A 19691-nucleotide genomic window follows, 5' to 3' on the forward strand; every position below is an offset into this window, starting at 1 on the left:
ACCTGTACCCATTCATTTCCTAGGAGCAGTGAGCATAGGTTGGACTCATCTTTTCTTATAGATTATTCCAGGTTCTCTTAAAAGACTTACAGTTGTGTAAGTGGCCTTCTTCTTTTGTTTATGAGGATTTAAAGTCATCTTGTGTCGAGCAGCTGAAGAATCCAAGCACTTCTGTGTACTGGCTGGAGTACTGAAATCCAAAGGCTGCTGGGCGCTGCTTGGAGAGGACTCTGATTGATCAGGCTCTGATGCTAGTTCAGAGATGCTCTTAAAAGAGTTGGAGAAAAGAAGGAAATAAACCCACACATAGGCTGTCAATGGTCTTAAAGTTAGAAATGCTTCCTTCTGGTTAAAGAATTCCTAAAGAAATATTTCATGAATGACTGCTCTCTTTCTTTTCCTTTTCTGTTTAAACTCCACACTTTGGTTCCTTTGTAAATGGAAGCAAGCAGTAAGAAATTTGTGTTGCACCCTTACTCAGAAAGCATTCAGGGGTGCCCAGTTGCCCTCAGGATTGGAATACAAGCATTTAACAGAGTTTACAAGGTCAAAGGTTTGTATGTTCTCTTGTCCCATCTACCCTTCTTAGCAACAGAAAAGCATCTATTTAGGGAGAGAGACACATCCTGTGTGAGTGAGTGTGGGGCTCTGGGATTACTGTATTGGAGTTTTGGATGGAGAAAACCCAGTTGGAATAGGTCCTGTTTGTAAGCTGTGTTCTTATAGTGAGCACACTACCTTTACTTATATTTACTATTCATGAGTGCAAGGCTGATGTGAAGACCCCAAAGAATTGACTTCTCCCACCTCCAGTGTGACAGTCATAGAGGCTGTAACCTTGTCCTGATTATGGGCCTCGATTTCCCCAAACTATTTGTTTCTGGGACGCCTGGTTAGAATCCTTGATAGGAGTTTCAAAACAGTCTCTTGGGGGTTCTGGATATAGTGTTTTTCAGACCTCCACATGCCAGAGCTCCTCCACTCTTTATGACCTGCAGGCTTCTTCTAGCAGAAGCCACATTGAACATCAGGTGATAAGTCGTCTCACTTCCAGCCATCAGTAGGCAAACGATGCAATGTTTCCTTTGTGTTTACCCACTAAGTCCTTTTCAAAATAGTGTTTCACAATGCTAGGGACCCCTTGGCTAAAGGCAGCATTCATATGCCCTCACATTTTCCATCACCATTATATGAAGATGCAGAGGTAACCCCAGCTGCTTATTTTGGTTCTAAATATCGTTCTTTTATGACCTGTGATTTCAGTGTCTGGGAGCTGAACAGTGCTAATGGGGCGGGCTGCTGACTAACCTAGTTCATCTTTCAGGTTTTGTCTCCATCAACTGGAAAGGATGTTAGAGCTGTCATATGAGGTCAACCACACAGCATTAAGGGTGGTCCCAAGCCTTTCTTAAACTTCTTTATGCAGTTGTCATCCAAGGATTTATACAATACTCCTTCCCAATATTATCTATTTGGCTTGTATGATCACTTTCAATTATTAATTGAATACTCAGTGTATAGAATAATGCCTTTTGTTGTAATGTTCTGAACTTTCTTCTTACACTAGGGTCATCTTATGGTTCTGGTCTCTTGGGAGTGTATGATCACATATATGTCCCTGTTAACCTTACACGATATGCCTCCCTGTTGCTTCTCTGCCCACATCTTCCTACCATTTACTGCTCCAGACACACTGCTGGTTTGCTGTTGTTCAAACAGTCCAAGCATGCTCCCCAAGGCCTTGCACTGCTACGCACATTATTCCCTCATATCCATGGAGTTAGATCCCTTACTTGATTAAAAAATTCTATCTTCTCAGTGAGGCCTTCCATGGCCAACCTATTTAAAATTTTAATGTATATTTTTATTGAAATTTTGTGCATTTCATACAATGCATCTTAATCATATTTGGATCCCTCCTGTAGCTGCACCTCCCACAGCCCACCCACTGGATTTCATGCATTCTTTCATATGTATTAAGGCCTATCTAGTCAAGTTTGTGTACCCATATGTCCCTCAGTGTGAATTCATCCACTGGAGTCTGTTTAACCTATCTAGCATCACTCCCTTAAAGGAGATCAACTGTCCCTCACCTAGTAGTGATCAGCTGCCGATAGTTCCCTGGCTAACAACCTATTTCAATTTTTTAGCACTGAAGTATATGCCTCTCTCTGTCTCTCTGTCTCTGTCTCTGACTCTCATGTGTGCGTGTGTGTGCGTGCATGTGTGTGTGTGTAATATGTGTGCTAGTGCAGACATGCTCACCCATACTGCACCTATGGAGGCCAGAGGTCAACATCAGGTGTCTTTCTCTATCACTCTCCATTTCAATTTTAGAAACAGGGTCTCTCAATGATCTCAGAGCTCAACATTTTGGCTAGACTGAATGACCATTGAATTTCTGGGATCTACTGCCTCTGGTGAAGAGAGCATGGGAGAGGGAGAGGGAGAGAGAGGAAAAGATAGAGGAGGGGATCAGGGAAGAGACAGAGAAAGAAGGGGAGGGAGGAGGAAGGGGGCAGAGAGAGGTGGGTTAAAGGGGAAGGGAGAGGCAGAAGTTGGGAGGGAGAGGGTGAGACGGGGAAGTCAAGAGGGGGGAGAGAGGGAGAGGGAGAGATGGGAAGAGAGAAGATGGGAGAGAGGGAGGGAGAGGAGGAGAGAGGAGTGAGAAAGAAAGGCATGAGAGCAAGGGAGAGAGTGAGAAAATGGGAGGGTGGGGAGGGAAAGGGGGGAGAGGGAGACAGGAAGAGTGAGTTGAAGGGAGAGAGGAGGGAGAGAGAGAAAGGGAATGACATAGAGGTGAGAGAGAGGGGGAAGGAAGAGAGGCAGGGTGAAAGGTTGGGAAAGGGGTGATAGAGAAGGAGAGAGGAGATGCAGAGGGAGGGAGACAGAGGGAAACAGAGGTGGGAGAGAGGAGAGAGAGTGGCTGGAGGAAAGAAGGGTAGAGTGAGAGATAGAGAGACCAGAGGGGAAGAAAGAAGGGAGAAAGGGAGAGAGAGGGAGAGAGATAAAGATGGAGAGAAGGATGGAAGAAGGAGGGAGACAGAGAGGTAGGGACAGAGAAACAAGGAAAGAGATGTGGGAGAGAGAGTCAGGGACATCAGGGAAAGAAGACGAATGAGGGAGAGGGAAGAGAGGTGGGGGAGTGAGAGACAGAGTAGGAGGGAGGGTGAGGGAGTGAAGATGAAAGAGGGAGAGAAGGAGAGGGATGACAGAGAGGGAGAGAGAGGTGGAGAGAGTGATAGAGAGGGAGGGAAATAATGTGGGGAGAGAGGGGAGAAGAGGGGTAAAGAGAGGAGGAGACTGAGTGAGCCAAGGAGAGAGAAAGGAAGGGGGAGAGAGGGACAGAAGGAGAGAAGGAGGGAGAGAGGGAGTAAGAGGGGCATAGAGCTAGAGAGAGTGGGGGAGATAGTGGGGAAGAGAGGGGAGAGGGAAGAGGGAGAGAGGGATACAGGAGGGGAATAGAAAGGGAATAGAGAAGAGAAAAAGTAAAAGGGAGAGGAAGAGGGAGAGAGGTTGGGAGAGGGAAACAAAGGGAGTCGGGTAGAGAGGGAGGGAGAAGGTGGAGAGAATGGCAAGAGAAAGAGAAGGTGGGAGAGAAAAGAGGGGGGATGGGAGAAAAAGATGGAGAGGGAAGAGAGTGAGAGAAAGTGGTGGGGAAGAGGAGGGGAGGGAGAGAAGTGAGAGAGGAAAGGAAAGGGAGAGGGAGATGTGGAGGGAGAGAGAGGGAGAGATAGGGCAGGAGAGTGGGATGGATGAGGAACGGACCAAGAGAGGGAGAGAGAGGAGGAGAGAGGGAGAGGGACACAAAGAGAGAACAGAGGGGGATGGAGAGAGGGAGATAGAGAATGGGAGAGGGACAGGAAGAGATAAAAAGAGGGACAGAGGAGGGAGATGGGGGAGAGAGGAGAGAGTGAGGAATAGAGGGGCATCAAGAGACGGTGGGAAGAGAAAAGAGTGGAAGAAAAGAGTAGAGAGGGAGGTGGGAGAGAAAGGGGAAGAGAATGGGAGAGACAAAAGTGTGTGAGAGATGGGGAGGATGAGGAGGGGGGAGAGGGACAGTGAGAGTACAAGAGAGGGGGAGGGAGAGAGGGAAGGAGAGGAGAGGGAACGAGGGGTGGAGAAATAGACAGGGAGATGAGGGTGATAGATGGGGGAGAAGGGAGAAAGAGAAGATAGAGGAGAAAGGAGAGAGTAGAAAGAGGGATAGAGGGAGAGAAAGGAGAGTGGGGAGGGGAGGGAGCAACAAATGAAGATGGAGAGAGAGACAGGGAGGGGGAGGTAGAGGGAGTGTGAGAGAGAAATAGAGGGTGAGATGTGGGACAGGACTGACAGGTGAGGGAGGGACAGAGGAAGAGGGAGGGAAAGGAATAGGGGAAGAGATGTGAAGAGAGGGGAAACAAGGATGGAAAGAGAAGGGAGGAGGGAAGGCAAGAGAAATGTGGAGAGAGAGGGAGGAAGAGAAAGTGTAAGAGAAAGAGGGTTAGAGAGTGCGGGAGGGGAGGGGGAGAGAGAAGGAGGAGAGATAAAGATGGAGGAGAGATAGAGTGGGAGAGAGAGGGGTAGGGTAGAGGAATAGAGATACACAGAGCAAGGGAGGAGATAGAGAGGAAGAGGGAGAGGGAGACTGGAAGGTTGAGAGAGATGGAGGGAGAGGGAGAGGGAGGGACAGAGAAGGCAGGAGAGAGACTAGAAGAGAGAGCAGGGGAGGGGCGGAAGTGAAAATGGGGGATGGAAAGAGGAAGAAGAGAGACAAAGGTTGAAAGAAATAAATGAAGAGAGAGAAACAGCAGCAACAAAAACACCTGCAAAGTATTCCTAGAGGTAGATTTAATCGTTGCTTTTTGTGCCCTCTCTGGATCTTTTCTTCTTTGCTTAGTTTTGTCCCTGTTGCTCAGTGAGAAGGCAGTAGGAACTGGGTTTGGGTTTTTTTTGGAGGGAGGGGGCTTGGGGAATATAAAAGTTTGGAGGTACAGTGGGTAAACTGAGTCATCTATCTGCTTGAACAATCATCTACCCAGGCCAGCTGATCTGGCTGAGATGTCGATAATTGTTTCTTGGGAAGCTGCCACTGCCACCATTGCTGTTAAGTGCAGCCTTTGTTTCACCACAGCAAAGTAATAAGCCTGGAATCAGCAGAAAGAGCTAAGATACTCTCATGCCTGGGGATGGTAGGGATTATATTGTAATACCAAAGACTTGACGTTCCAGGTGACAGCCCAGCAACTAATTCACATTTTCTTGACTTGACTCAGTTCTATTTTTGCGGGGTTTATTTTGGTTTTGAGACACAAATACCCATCGGTGAACAAATGGCTAAACAAAGTGTGATATCTCCAAAGGACTATTACTCAGCCATGAATAGGAATGCTGCAATATGGATGAGCTCACTGAAAACATTATACTAAATGAAAAAAGTTGTATATAAAGGCTACATGTTATTTCATTCTATTTATATAACATAAAATAAGAAAGTAAAGATATAGAAATCAAAGTAGCTATTGTCTGGGGTTCATAGAAGACAGGAATGGTGATTCACTGCTTAACACGAATTGGGTTTCCATTTGGAAGAACCAAAAAAGTTCTGGACCTAGATAGTGATGGTACTACACAGCATCAGCATGGTGGATGCATGTAACTCCACTAATCCGGTCTTCCACCAGTTCAGACTGCCCCACCCAGTCCATGTGATTTAGTGTTGTTCTGCAGAAAATGCTTATAATCATAACCCAATTGCATACATTAATGATCTTCCATTGGCCTAGTACCATCCTGTGCTTTAACTTTGGACCCACCCTAATCACCCTGACATATGTAGCCATAGCCGAAGGTGACTTTTCTTTATACTGTCTTTTTCTTTTTCAGTGCTGGGAATTGAACCCAGGGCCTTACAAACACTAAGCAAGTGCTGTGCCACTGAGATACACCCCCAGCTGCCTTCCTGGAATATTTTAACATCAAAGCAGAGTTTTTCTTTGACTACAAATTATGTTTGTTTATTGTTAGCTCCCAATATTAATTGCTCTAAATTTGACAACACTCTAAAAGACTCCTTAAGTTCCAAAACAACTAATTAAGCCAAACACAAATTACTTTGAGAATGGAACTGTTGATATGAATACAATCTACTAATTTGCCAATCATTAATGAGTATTATTTGGTTGGCAGATATAAACATGCAAAATACACAGACATGCATGCCTTCTCCTGTGCCAACTGCTTTTTCATATGAGTACGTAGCTATCAAACAATGCTACGTGACCTAACCTTTAAGATTTTGGTATTTAAAAGTGTAGAGGATTTTTCTTCAGTTAAAAAATATTTAATTTTCATAAAATCACTTAATAGATCCACAATGATTCTTTGTTTCTGAAATAATGCCTTCCACTGTTTAGAAGTTAAAATGCTGATTAATTAGTTTATAGATCAGGGTGGAAGATGTAAACCCACCATGCACATTAAAATCCAAAAATGATAGCTCATTCCCCAAGCAACCACCCTGGTCCTACCCCTGAAGCTGAGGCATGGCAAGAGAAAACAGAACAAGAAATTATGTCTTGGACAGGTGGCCACCCCAGAACCTGCCCCTCAGGATAGGACTAATCCTCACCTTCATTGGTGTCAATGGACGATATGGAGAAGACTGCTTCTTGGGGCTCTTTGGTGCCTTATCACCAACATGCATTTTTTCAAAAGCCTTAGAGGTTGTCTCAGTTTGAATATCAGTGGGTCTGACTCTGGGTTTGTGTGGGTGCAGAGGTGGAATCTATCAAAGGAGACAATGGAAGGAAAAAGTTCAAACCTGAGTGCTTTCCCCAAGATTTGTGTTCTTTCGTTTTTTTCTTTTAATTGTTGAAACACTAACAAGCCAATAAGGAGAAAAAAATGACATATAAAAATGTCATAATGAGAGCCCTGGAGAGATGGTTCAGTGGTTAAGAGCAGAAGACCCGAGTTTGATTCCCAGCATTCATGTGGTGGCTAATAATTTTCTGTAACTCCATTTCCAGGGGAATTGACACCCTCTTCTTTCCTCTGCAGGTATTGCATGACATAGGTGCACTTACACACATGCAGGTAATACATCATACACATTAAAAATAAAAAAAAATAATAATAAATAAAATATTTTTAAATTTTCATAATGAAATCATTTATATATAAGTAATATACAATAATAAGGGCTGGGGAGATGGCTCACTGGGTAAAAGAACTTGCCATGCAAGTGTGAGGGCCTGAGGTCAAATCCCCAGAACCCCATAACACCGGATGGGCATCAGGAGTGTCTGTAACCCCAATGCTTCTATGGTGGGATGGAAGGCAAAGACAGAACCAGCCCCTGAAGCTTGTAGGCCAACTAGACTGTGTACACAAAAGAAAAAAAAAAGAGACCCTGTCTGAAACAAATATGGAAGATGAGGACCAACACCCCAGGTTGTCTGTCCTCTGACTCCCACATGAATATGATGGCTGGTATGTGCCCTCATTCACACAGATAAATGTGGGCACACTCACATTGTGCTCATATACATAAATAATATTCTACTAAAAAAAACCTTAAAATGGGACTAGGAAAGAGTGTCCTATCTCCCTACCTTCACTTCTAATACCTACTTAAACCAAACACTGGCAACCTTGGCTTAATCTTTGGGTTTATTTCTATATACTATTTCTAATCCCCAAATAAACTCAGAAACTTCCATTTTATTATTTGATTAAAACCAGAGTCTTGGTGTTAGCTCCTTCCAAATTCTGTCTACAAATCATGCTTAGTTCTGATCTTTGTTTGAACTTTGATCATGTCTTTGGAGTACAATTTCTACAGAGGTGTATCTTGGGGTTATGATCATAGACTGGCCTCCAAACTACAATCCTTGCTATTTTTATTCCAAAAAATATCTGGACTGGATCTTGACTTCACCCTATTAATGTTGGTTTTTTTGATAATGTGAAAGAAAAATAGAGATTAAGCCTGGGGTGAGGCTCATTAGTACATCACTTTCTGAGCATGAGTGAGGATCTGTGTTTGATCTCTAGCATGAGGTAGGTAGGTAGGTAGGGAGTTAGGTAGGTGGATGGATGGATGGATGGATGGATGATTGATTGATTGGTAGATAGATGATAGATAGATAGATAGATAGATAGATAGATAGATAGATGATAGATAGATAGATAGATAGATAGATAGATAGATAGATAGATAGATAGATAGATGATAGATAGATGATAGGATCTACAGATTTGGCCTTAACTTTGTAAAAGGTAAAATTATTTATTTGGGTTGGGGTTGGTCAGCAGACTAATTAATTTCAGACTGAGGACCATGATACACTTGCCTTCAAGATACCATTCCTAGTGTGGTCCACTTGTTGTGGACCGGAATCTTTGATTTTATCTTTAATAAATATTAGATGAACACCTACAATGTGCTACACCCAATTTTATTAACTGAGCCTACAATGATTAATGAGACAAAATTCTTTCTTCATTGGAGTTAACGTACTTGCTTTTGTTTTAGGCTATGCACAGCATAAGACACATAGTCTCCAGAGATGATGTAACTGGTCATAATTCTATCAGTGGCAAGGCAAGAATTTGAACGGTCTCTCCAGATTGATAGTCTGTTCTTAATCACTGTACATACTTATTTTCCTCATTATAAAGGCCAAGAATGGGAGATCTCATGCTGAAAACCAAGTTGAGGAAGTTCAAAAGCAAAGACCAGAACTGATGGTGTGCCTACTTCCTTAAGAGCAGCTTCTGATGGGGCTGGAGAGATGGCTCAGAGGTTAAGAGCACTGATTACTCTTGCAGAGGACCCGTATTCCATTCCCAGCACCCACATAGTGGCTAACAACCATCTGTAACTCCAGTTCCAGGGGACTCAAAGTCCTCTTCTGACCTCCATAGGTACTGCATGACACAGGTGCACTTACATGCATGCAGGTAATATACTTAGACACATAAAATAAAAATAATAAAATATTTTTAAAGGAACACCTTCAGAGGAAGAGCTTGGCCTGAGAACAGTGAGAAAAATGGCTTTTGGGGGTTGGTTTCTAAAATGATGAACTTAATTCAATTCAACAGAAGGAAGATGCTAACAATACACTATCACATCTTAACTATTTGTAACCAAATAGAAAGAACTCATCTAAGTGTACACATTCCTAACACTTCAAAGAGGCCAGCAGGTGAATATCTGGAAGGGAATAACTGGCTCCATCTTGGTATTTCTGACACGACTGTGAATCTGAATTTCTTCTCTTACAATTTCCTAGTTGCTGTGAATTTCATTTAAGAGTCCGTCAAGGACTCTTCCTCCTCAAGGAACTCAAAGATGCAGCACTGGGTGTCAGGACCCTCTGTGTGTGTGTGTGTGTGTGTGTGTGTGTGTGTGTGTGTGTGTCCCTGTGTCCATGTCCGTGTCTGTGTCTGTCTGTCGTTTTGAGACAGGGTCTCACAATGTAGCCCAGGCTGGCCTAGAACTCATTATGTGGAATAGGCACATCTTGAACTTGTGATCCTCCTTCCTCAGTCTCCTAAGTGCCAGCATTATGGGAAAGTGCCACCATGCTTGGCCTCTGGGACCCTTGTTATCAATTATCCTTCATTTAGTGTTGTCACCTTGGCAATTAAGGGAGGTTTTCTACACAAAAGTCCATCTGGTTGCTGATGACCCATTAGCGCCCTCTGCTGTCCTCAGTCCTGTTTCACAGGAAAAAGCCTAAAGGATTGGGCAAAAAATGTGAATGAGGTGTGGAACCACACAGAACATTTAAGAAAACTTGTCTTTGGACTACTGTGGTTTTCCCTGTCCCCTTCATTATGAGAAGTAAAGCCCCTAGAATCTTTTCCTGTAATCTTTTCAAAAACTAACTACTTTATTTTTAATGGAATATCTCTGTTTTATGAGTTTCTCCGTTGCTGGGACTTAGGGAGGCGGGGAAGAATAAGGAGCCTAGGAACTAGGTTTCTTCTTTCCAAATGTGTAAGAAATGGCCATAAGGGATCAGGAAGAGAAAAATGGGTGAGATCGCTTTTGTTAAATGCAAGCTAGTCAGCTCTCTATTGTGGAAAAGTCTTCTTGTGCAGAAATTGCATCTCCAGTTTCACAGGGATGTTTTGAGCATAAGCTCACCCATAACTGAAAAGAAGAGCTGCTAAGGGTTGATGCACTGCCATTTACTGCAGCTCCATCATGGCCCTTTCTGGATCAGGCTGAGGATGGATGCCTCTTATAAGTTTAGGATTAGCTGGAGGTAGGAGACTATCCTATGTAAATGCTACATGTTATTGAGGCTATGAGTGCATCTTATCTGGGCAGACATAAAAAGGAGAGAATCTAACTTTGAAGTTAACACACATAAAACACATCTCCAATTCTACAACTTACTACCTGGGAGATTTTGAATAACTTCTTTAACCTTTTGGTTTTCACTAAATCCTCATGAACAATTCTTTGAGGGAGATAGTAATGCTATAAATTGTAGATGAAGAAGGCTCAGAGAGGTAGAGCATCTAGAAGATGGTCTTAGCCATTAAGTTGCAGAGTGAGAATTCAAACATAGATCTATCTGACTTGGAAGTCCATGTTCCAAACAATTCTACTCTATTTCTTCAGTGATTTTGGAAGAAAATCCAAATCCACTGTTGAAGCCTACAACCCAGATTTCACTTCTCTGTGAATATTGGCCTGTAACTCCACCCGAAAGTATATCAGCTCCCTAAGATCTAGGCAGAGTTCTGGAAAGAGGATATCTCTGTGGAACAGAGAGAAAAATTGGGGGCTTTATATGCTAGCACATATATAGTGGACTTTTCATTACCAAAATAATGATAGTATTTTTGGAGTTTGTTAAGAGAAGAGAATAATGGCAGCTAACACTCTGTTGGGCACATAAGCATATATTTACATAGTTTGGTTATTTGATGTTTCCAGTACCCTGGTGGGTTAGGATCAGCTGAGAAGCAGGACAAAATTCCTCCTTCCTTTGAGGAGGAGTCAGGATAGAAGAATAGTGGTCTAATTAGGCTCTGATGTTTGAGTTCATTGTTACCTGTGTAGCTCCGCCTCCCAGATGTTCTGAAGAGGGGTCTCGTGTACTTGATTTTTCACGTTCAGGTTCCAGGCTGAAGATGCTATCATGGGATATGGCTTTGGTTCCCACACTGCTCTTGCGTCTACAGAGAAAGGAAAAGACTTGTAAAAGCAGTCTAAGGGCTCTAAGACTTGAAGGCCAAAGTATTTCACAATATGGCCTGCCATATTCAGAAGGGGTGCAGGGATGCATCTGTGCTGACATAGAAAGTGGTTCATGGGAGGAGGCGCAAAACTATAAAGAACAGTATGGACCCACCTAACACCTGCACACATAGTACATACACACATACTTCATGTTCAGAGAAAAATGTCCAGGAGGGAATCTATCAAACTGTTAGTGGTGATTCCCTTTGAAAATAGGCCCCAGAGAAAAGGGGATTTCTATTTTCTCTCTTGTGCTTTGTTGTTATTATTTACATATGTTTATATACAAATTGTATTGAGATGGATTAGTTACCATACAATTCACCCATTTAAAGTATACAATTCAACAGCTCTCATCCTAAAGAAATGTGAGGGTTATTAAAGATATTTCACATTCAAATTTCATTCTAGTGAGGGAAAATCAGTTTTTTCAGGGACTACCTCTCTGAGAAGTTATCTAATCCCGAGTGTACACCCTCAAACACAGGTACATACAAGCACTTTCAAATGAACTTGGTGCAGTGTGTGTGGGGTGTGTGTGTGTGTGTGTGTTTATAAATGTATATATATGCAGCAATAATAATCAGAAAAGAGGATAACAAATTGAAAGGGAGTGGGGTGGATATGGGAGGAATTGCAGGGAGACTGGGAGGGATGGAAATGATGCCAATATTCATGTATAAAATTCTTGAAAATAAAATAAAATAAAAATTTAAAAATTCCCTCTAATATTTTGTTTTGATTTGTTTTGAAATTATCAATGATCTGCCCAGATGTAGGTTTTTTTATTTTTTAAAACTTTACATTAGTCTTTTTATCATGTATGTATGTGCATGCATGTGTGTGTGTGTGTGTGTGTGTGTGTGTGTGTTTATTTTATGGGTTGGAGCATGGACATGCTATGGTGTGCATGTAGAGGTCAGAAGACAATTTTGGGGGTGGGTTCTCTGTTTTCACTATGTGGGTGCTGGTTATGAACTCAGGCCGTCAGGCTTAGTAGCAAGTGGCTTTACCCATTAAGCTAACTTGCTGGACCTCATGATTTGTTATCAGTAAACATTTGAGTTGTATACCTATTTTATATAACTATACACCCGGGGTCATGTGTATTCTTAGGTGAAAAGCGTTGCGAGTGGAAAAAACTTAAACCCTGCTTCTTAACATTTAAATACTTAAATGGCATATCCAACTGATCCAACAGTAAGAAAGCAGTGTTTCCAGACATTTCTGTAGACACACATATGTTCACTGTGCATATATAAGCACTCTTTCAGTGTTTCTCTATAACCAGCTGGCTCAAATCAGGCTTGGAACCAGTGTGGCATCTGCAAGTCACCAAGAGCAAAACCCAGAGGAAATCTCAAAGTATGGGTAGGCTTAGACTTTGCTCTCATTTGCATGCTGTTACATTACAGAGTGCAGCAATTGTAGTGGCCCTGTAGTGCCAAGCCCTCCCTGATCCAAAGATCACATTTGCCTCATATGTGACCGTCTCTGCCAGAAACCAAACCCTTGACCCACCAAATATATCTCCTGCTCATTGATCCGCTCCTTGGAAGCAGGATGAAGAAAAAGTGTCTAAGACTCCAAACAAAATCTCCACCTTAAGGCCAATAAAGCACTTTATAACAGTAGCCATTAAGGAATTACATGATCGAATGTAATATGTCCACTTCCACCAAGTATGTATATTGTAATACAGTCTTGGAAATTCTACTAGTTCTATTGTGCAGAAGGCTGGTTACAGGGTTTTTTTTTTTAATTATTTTTTTCATTCAACAATTTCATACATGTACATACTGAATTTTAGTCATTTTTACTCTCCATTACCCTTTCTCATCCCCTCTGTTTCCTGCTGAAACCCTTCTTCCCCACAAGTCCTCTTCTATTTTGATGTCTTGGGTAGGGGTATCCACTGAGTTTAATTAAGGTTGCTTGCACGACCATGAGTGGGCAATTATTTACTGGAGCTTGAATGACATTTTCTCCCCTAGTAGCTATTTACTGCCTAATATAGCTATACATTTTATAATTGACTATTTAGATGGATGAAAACCATGGTCTCTCTTCCAAACTCCTGAGTGGCATTTTTGTAAGGTTTCTGTCCTAGCACATTAAGCAAGGGACAGAGGTCAAAGATGATCTTCAGGCTCATATGTTATATTCTTTAATTTATATTCCTCACAAAAAATATCCCCCTCAACACTTTTTAGTATGACGAATACAACATAGTAAATGGAGCATTTTGGAGAGGGAGGTACGATTTTGTAGAAAAGTCAAACAATTTGCAGAAACAATTCAAGGTAAACAAAACTGCCCTTCCCTCAAAAACTGTTGTTTAGGCAGGCTAGTTTTAGTCTAACTTCAAGCTCTAAGGCCTTACTTTTGAGGTTTGAAATAAACCCCTTTGTCCAAAACCATCCCTCCCACTGGCAAAGTAATCTGAAGTCCTCATAGTGGAAATACTTATTAAAGATCCATAGGCCCTTAGGATCATTATATCACAGGAAGTATTGGAGGGAGGAAAGTATTGGGGGCAGCATAGCTTGGAAGTTAGTTACCTCATTACTACTAAGCAGAGCCTCAGGGAATGACTAACTGCACTGGTGAGCTCTGTGGGGCATCACTAGATATCTGCGGTGTAAGACCATGAGAATATGCCCAAAGAGCACTCCACAGACTGAGATTTCATTGATTCTGGGACAGCTGAAGGTATTGGATATCCCAATGAAGAGAAATATGATGTGTAAATTGGAATACCAAAATGAAAATTTTAATGGGGGCATCAGTGGCTGAGAAACAGTCTTCCCCACATCCCTGTGAGTACCCAGTCTCTTGAAGTGGAGGGAGAGACAGATTGGGCTTGTTAGTGTACGTGCTTTACAGCTACGCCATGATTTTTTTATTTAAATAATTTGGGGGGGCATGGTCTTCCCGTAGCCCCAGCTGACCTAGAATTCACTGTATAGACCAGGTTGACCTCCATCTCACAGAGATCCGCCTGCCTCTGTCTCCTGAGTGCTGGGATTAAAGCCATCTACCACCACACCTCACACAACCATGATTTATATTCTTAAGCTCTTCTTTATTAAATAAATTTTTTAATTTATTATTTTTATTTTATATGTATGCGTGTATTGCCTGCATGTAGGTAAGTGCACCCATGTCATGCAATGCCCACAGAGGACGAGAGAGACTCTCAGAGCCCCTAGAACTAGAGTTATGGACAGTTGTGAGCTGCTACGTGGGTGCTGGGATTGGAACCCGGGTCTTCTAAAAGAACAACCAGTGTTCTTAACCACTGAGCCATCTCTCCAGCCCCCATATTCTCCTATTGTACAAAGCTCTTTTGGAATTGTACCAGTTATTATGAGATCTGAATTCCATTGGCCAGACCTGCAGTCTACGGATAAGGCAAGCAAACCAGACCAAAAGACCAAACTTCTGCATGACATAGGCCATTATGACTGCACAAAATGGCCTCCAGCTCCTCATGAGCAGCAGACCTAGAGTCTCTGATTATTCTACTTGAATGTCCATGTTCTGGCTCTGACCCCACCCCCTGCACTTTGTCTGAGCTTACTTGGAATCCATTGCTTCAATTTCTGGAACTGGCTTCAGAAAAGACAGGCTTATACTGACACCCGACAGAGTTGATCTCTTCACTCTCTCTTCCTGGAACTCTTCTGAGTCTCTCTTCTCCTTCTTGCCAAAAAAACTCTTTAAAATTTTAAATTTAGATTTCCTCCTCCCTGAAAGTGAGAAATGGAAGTAAGGTGATGGAGTCAGGGAAGGTAGGCGGGGAAACAGAGCTTTCATGACAGGAACAGTGCTATGATCCCAGGTATCCTGCAGATCATGCCTCCAGTGCCCACACCACCATTTCTTTGTTTGTACCCATTTTCAAAACTCTGTACCCAAGTATCTGAATTCCTATGGAAAGAAACAACCAGGACACAGCTTAGAATCTTAAGGCATCCTTGATTCAGGCCAAACTCTCAAGATACACACACATACAGACACACACCACTAGCACCACCACCACCCCTCTCCTTGACCTATGAATCAAAGTTCACTCTTTGAAGTGACGATTGAGCCAATGTGAGCAAGTACAGTTGGATGATGTAGCCAGTGAGCAGTCTCTTTTTGGGGACAGGAGTTTATGTGCAAAAGAGAAGGCTGACAAAGATCTGCCCAGGCAAAGAAACTGCTTTTGCAAAAGCTGTGTAAAATTCAGGTACCAGAGATTGGTTTGTAAAGGTTTTTCAAGGGGTTGTTGCCCAGCCTCTTGGAATTTCATTAGTGTGTGTGTGTGTGTGTGTGTGTGTGTGTGTGTGTGTGCGTTATGAGCATTGTGCCTGTTTTTCAACTATTCCCAGTTGGTTTGAATTATGAGCAGAGTTGCACATGCAGGTAAATCTCTTGGAATTTCATTAGTGTGTGTGTGTGTGTGTGTGTGTGTGTGTGTGTGTGTGCGTTATGAGCATTGTGCCTGTTTTTCAACTATTCCCAGTTGATTTGAATTATGAGCAGAGTTGCACATGCAGGTAAATAAAGTTTTGCTCCATCCCTAATAATTACCAGGGAAGCAGTGAGGAATGTGAGCATTAAATGGTCCTAAGGCTCTGGTTGGACTTCTTTTAACTTCTTTTTAAAAAATAATTTATTGAGAATTTCATACATGCATATAAAGTGTTTTGATCAAATCCATGCCCACTTCCTCCCCTCCAACTCCTCCCATATCTCCCCATCACCTTTTTTCTGATTCCTCCTCCTCCTCCTCCTCTTCCTCCTCCTCCTCCTCTTCCTCCTCCTCCTCCTCTTCTTCTTCATACAAATTGTATGGGCGGGACTTCTTCTCTGCCCCCTCCCCCGCTCCTTTTTCTTCTTCTTGTTGTAGTCCAGGCTGGCCTTAAGCTCACTATGTACCCAAGGATGACTTTGAACTTCTGATCCTCCTGTCTTCTCCCAAGCGCCACCACGCCCGTCTTTTCTTTTTTTTTTTAATGGGGCTTTTTGCTACTCTAACAGTCCCCCATGCCCTCTAACATGCCCCACGATGCCCTTCTCTCAAAATATAAATCTTAGAAAATGGTTTAAAAATTTTCATGTATATATGTGTCAGTGCTTGTGTGCTTGTGCTGTGATGATGCACATGTACATGTACATTTGGAGACCAGAGGAAAACCTTGTCTGCCATCTTCAAGAAAGTCATTGGCACTCTTTGTGTGGTGGGAAATGCTTTTAATCGCAACACTTAGGAGGCAGAGGCAGCTAGATCTCTGTGAGTTTGAGGCCAACCTAGTCTATGTAGCAAGTTCCAGTCAAGATGTGGCTACAAGGAGACACTGTCTCAAACAATAACAACAACAACAACAAAAACAAAACAAGAAAATCAAATAAATGAAAATTTTCTTTTTTCTTCTTCTTTGATTGATTTAGTTATTTTTATGGGGCTTTTGGCTACTCTAACATCCCCCTCTCTGAAGAGGTAACCCTAAAATCTTTTAAGGATTAGATACAAGCTCCCAAATACTTTCGACATTTTTGGCCTTTGGAACAGAGTATGTTGTTAAGAGGCCCAAGGACACTGTGGGTTTTAGCCAAGACACTGGCTACTTTTCTTTGGGGTCTTTTTACCCTAACTACCTAGCCAATTCCTACCTCCTATTCTTATCACACCATCCTCTGAAGAGGTTACCCAAATTGCCAATAGAGACTCGGGACGCAGACCACTCTGGCTTCTTCCATGCTGAACGGAGGATGCAGGGTGAGGCAATTGGGGTATCCCTTCAGTGGGTCTATCTAAAAGACTCCCAAATTGCATAACTCTTATCTGTAGGGGGAAAAGAAAGTTCTTGACTGGTGAATAGGAGATGTGAAGGAGAAGTAAATGCAAGAGTAATTAGCATTACAAGTTCTAGACAGGGAACTAGAAAAAAGAACAGCGCAAATTTCAAATGTTCACATGAGAATCCATTGGAATTTCTTGACGAGAATTTTCAAAAGCATCCGTCCTTTAATTTCTTAATTAGCACACGCATATATCTTTATCAGGCCTCAGTAGAAAAGAATGGAAGTGAGGCTTATGACGCATTTTTCAGAGGGGTTGCTTTCTCATGCAATAATTTACCAAGTGTGTTGCGGGGGGAGCTCTTTCTAATTCTTCATTCTGCTGTCTAGAAGGGCTGCTTAGTGGAACAAATCCATGCTAGTGGCACAATGCCAAGCCAAATGCAGCAGCCATTATGAAAGGTGTGGTGGTATAATGGGAAACACTGCCCACATGGCTGAATACTTTGGAATTCTAAAGTTGAATGTTCTGTGACCTTACCTGGGGTAAATCACTGGGTATGGGACTCAGCAGGAACATGAGGGGCATGCACCTGATCAGCACTTCCCAATGTGTATATGGAGGGGTGCTCTTGTTTTGATACTTGACAAATGGACCTGCAGTTCTACCTATCTGGGAAATGTTGGATTAGACAAAATTCAGTGGTCTGCATTCCAATAAGACTTTTCAGAAACCTTACGATGCTTATATGTCTGATGGGGTTCATTATATAACAAAGACCCAAATAAATGTGCCACATGCCATGAAACAACCCATTAAAAGCAACTCCCTGCTACCTGCAGAGAGATTTTAGATTTTTAGAAGAAATTGCAACTAAAGTTAGAGAAGAAACAGTTGCTTCTGGGTTGTGTGTTTACTTAGCCACCACACATACAGGCAACCTATCCCGGGTTGAATTTAGCTCTAAAATGCATAATAGAATGATGACCTTGTTCTCTTGCACTGCTACTTAGGGGAAAAAAACACATCTAGCTAACTTTTCTTCTTCTCCTCCTCCAAGTAGCTATCTTATTCTCTGACTAGCCCTGACTAGTTCTAAAAAAATGATCTTTAAAAAATTCTAGAGAATAGATCCAAGGCAGTTCCTTATTGCCACTCTTCATCAAGATGTACTGCACTGCCTTAGCCAGTTAATGGAGTAGCTGGGGCTGCTTTGGTGAGGAGCCATTTCATTCATTCATTCATTCATTCATTCACCCATGTGTCAATTTATTAAATATTTTGGAGTCCCTAATAGCTCTCTTTGAGAGCCTGTACTAAGCACTGGCAACCCAGAGGCTGGAGGCCCCCAAGACTCCATGAGCAGCCTCAGTATCCTGTACCTCACATACTCAGTGAGCTTAGGCCTCCAGGAAAGTCCAAGGAGGATCTTCTCTGACCTTCTGGATAAAGTCTTTTGCACTAAATACTACTAAAGAAAACTCAACAAATAACAACCTGGTTGACCATTAGATTTAGTTCTGTCTTTAAAGTCAATTCTGAAAGAGAGATGGGTTGCGGGGGGATGTGAACGAGGACCTACATATGAGAATTCTTATACATTGAACTTATTTAAAAGATGGTTGTGGTGGCCTCTTTAGTTTCTAGCTCCTTTTTTTCCATCACATTACAAATTCCTCCATTATTAAATCTGAATTACTATCTACAATAAAACGTTAATTAAATCTGCAACATTATGGTCAGTTCTGATTAAGCAGAAATAATTCTGCCTTGGTGAATTGAATCTGTTGTCCTCAAAGATTTCAGGGTTTAGACAAACCTGTAGGCTATCAATTGGAGATGACAGGAGGTCATAAAACTGAAAAGTAAATGTGGAGTCTAGTGCTGCTGGAATTTTTTATTTTCTTTGTTCTTTCTTTAAGTAAATATACAACGTAATGGATTTCAATACAGTGTCTTCAACAAACTTTTTTCTGCTGATCTTCTCCTCCCCTTCTCTTGCAGCTAATCTCCTCCTGTTCTCTCCCTTCCTCTTTCCTGAAATCCCCTTCCCTCCAGTCCCTCCCCTTTTCTCGAATCCCTTCCCCCTTCCTTCCCCTCCCCTTTCCTCTCATCTCCTTCCCTCCTCTTCCCCCTTCTCTTTCCTCTGTTCCTGTTGTTACCCTTTCTAGGCCTGGTAGCCTCCATTTTACTTTCATGTCACATGTAGTCTACTGCTTTCTTTCTCTCCCTCTCCCCTCCTTTAGGACCTCTTTCCCCCTCTAATGGTCCCTTTTCTGTAAGACTTTTTTTTTCCTGGTGGTTATTCATAGTAAATCTAGTTCTAATCATCAAGGTTTGATTGGATGACTTACCCTCTTCAGTAGCCTCTAGACCTTCTACACTGCTGAACACTTCACTTAGCGACTCAGCCATGGCAGAGTCACTAAAACAAAATCCAAAACAAAAAAGAAAAATGTCATCACTTGATATACAGGACACAACACAGTTACTTTATCCTGCTCCTTGTCCTTCAATTAGATTACTAAATTATTCAAGAAAAGACACACAGATGCAATTGCCACTAAGGAGAGGCATCCTCTCTAAAAATAAGAATAATTGCAATGGAGAAAAATGCCCAGAAGAGGTAAATATATGGACACAGATTAT

General features: G+C 42.2%; 1 protein-coding gene across 1 annotated transcript in view; it reads right to left on the bottom strand.

The window, feature by feature from the left end:
* Kiaa1210 (KIAA1210 ortholog) overlaps window positions 1-19457 on the bottom strand; it is a 36190-nt gene extending 16733 nt beyond the window's left edge. Inside the window, exons 1-5 of the mRNA XM_029568832.1 lie at window positions 19397-19457; window positions 14832-15000; window positions 11061-11184; window positions 6611-6766; window positions 91-267 (exon numbers count right to left, since the gene is read on the bottom strand). Coding sequence (XP_029424692.1) covers window positions 91-267; window positions 6611-6766; window positions 11061-11184; window positions 14832-15000; window positions 19397-19457 — 687 coding nt within the window. The remainder of the gene's footprint in view (window positions 1-90; window positions 268-6610; window positions 6767-11060; window positions 11185-14831; window positions 15001-19396) is intronic.
* Window positions 19458-19691: the final 234 nt, after the last annotated feature.

The sequence above is a fragment of the Nannospalax galili genome, unplaced genomic scaffold, assembly GCF_000622305.1.
Source record: "Nannospalax galili isolate Female #2095 unplaced genomic scaffold, S.galili_v1.0 scaffold311, whole genome shotgun sequence".
NCBI lineage: Eukaryota > Metazoa > Chordata > Mammalia > Rodentia > Spalacidae > Nannospalax > Nannospalax galili.